This window comes from Propithecus coquereli, unplaced genomic scaffold (assembly GCF_000956105.1).
Source record: "Propithecus coquereli isolate 6110/MARCELLA unplaced genomic scaffold, Pcoq_1.0 Scaffold229, whole genome shotgun sequence".
Taxonomy (NCBI): domain Eukaryota; kingdom Metazoa; phylum Chordata; class Mammalia; order Primates; family Indriidae; genus Propithecus; species Propithecus coquereli.
In genome coordinates this window covers 1279409-1280981 of record NW_012147830.1, presented here as the reverse complement: position 1 = coordinate 1280981, position 1573 = coordinate 1279409, and the positions used below count along the sequence as shown (strand labels likewise).

At 36.6% G+C, this 1573-nt stretch overlaps 1 protein-coding gene across 1 annotated transcript in view; it reads left to right on the top strand.

Moving 5' to 3' along the window:
• Window positions 1-1208, top strand: part of LOC105811141 (serpin B4-like) — a 16487-nt gene extending 15279 nt beyond the window's left edge. Inside the window, exons 4-5 of the mRNA XM_012645271.1 lie at window positions 183-325; window positions 987-1208. Coding sequence (XP_012500725.1) covers window positions 183-325; window positions 987-1208 — 365 coding nt within the window. The remainder of the gene's footprint in view (window positions 1-182; window positions 326-986) is intronic.
• The last annotated feature ends 365 nt before the right edge of the window (window positions 1209-1573 follow it).

The following is a 1573-nucleotide window of genomic DNA, read 5'->3' as shown; positions in this document are numbered from 1 at the left end:
TCGGGCTGCAGCCATGAAGACAGCTCCGTCTGGTAAACTGTTGATCAGTGAGTTTCTAAATTAGTGACATGGTGAATAATTAATGATCAGTCACGGACTTTTGCAAAGCATCTTCCACACATCTTCCACACATCTTCTACTTGTACCGTGCATGACAGATGCTTTTTTTCTTTTCCTTGCAGGAAAAATCAAAGATCTATTTCCTCACAACACTCTTAAATCCACCACCATACTGGTTCTTGTGAACGCAGTCTATTTCAAAGGGCAGTGGAAGGAGAAATTTAATAAAGAAGATACTAAAGAGGGCAAATTTTGGCTGAACAAGGTATTGCATATATTTTATTTATATAATGTAATGTAGTTATACAGGGAATGTTAATTTTTTTATTTCAGAAAATTATGGTGGTACAAACATTTTGGTTACAAGTAATGCCTTTGCCTCACCCAAGCCAGGGCTAGAGGTGTGCCCTTCCCCCACACAGTGTGCTCCGTCTCCATTAGCTGTGAGTTTACCCACCCACACTCCCCCACCTGACTGACACCCAGTGAGTATTACTGCCATGTGAGCACCTTAGTGTTGATAAGTTAGTACCAATTTGATGGCGAGTACATGTGGTGCTTACTTTTTCATACTTGTGATACCTCATTTCGAAGGATGGGCTCAAGCTCTCTCCAAGATAATATAAGAGGTGCTAGATCACCATCGTTTTTTGCAGTTGAGTAGTATTCCATAGTATACATGTACCACATTTTATTAATCCACTCATGTTAAATTTAAACACATCTGATGGAATGTACCATGCAAAGTAAAACATTTCATTCTTATAACTTATTTAGCTACAAATACTTATAGAAATTCTTTTCTCCTATGCACAAAATTCCTGCCTTATTTCTTAGAAAGAGAAGGATGTGTTAGTAACTCAATGATATTGTCATTTTGGCTTGAGGCTCACTTGGTATTTGTTTGGCACATTGATTTATTGCAGGACACAAGCAAATCTGTACAGATGATGAATCAAAGAAAATTCTTGAATTTTGCCTTGCTGGAGGATGTGCAGGCCAGAGTTCTGGAAATACCGTACAAAGGTGAAGACCTAAGCATGATTGTGCTGCTGCCAAATGAAATAGACGGTCTGCAGAAGGTAAAACCTTACATCCACAATCCTTCCATTGCCCAATTTTCTTCCTCAGGTACCAAGTCTAAATAAGGCAAAAGGTTTTAGACAAAGGAGCCTCAAACTAATGAAAAATTCAAAATGAGGAACAATGATTCATTTTCGTATTACACATCTTTTAACATAAAGACCTGATACAAACTGAAGGCTTAAGAATTATTAATTAATTAGAATTATATACAGTGGATATCAATTTGATGGTATTATTATGCAACAATTTATACTTGATTGAGAGAAATATAAAGCAATGTGGGAAATATTTACAAATACATAAAGCAAAAAAAGGTATTATAATAGGGTAGACACTGTAATTGCAGTATGTGATATGTAATGTGTACAGGAAAGGAAGAGTCTATTAAAAATTGACACATGTAGGAGGCTGTCGGCATAAGGAATAG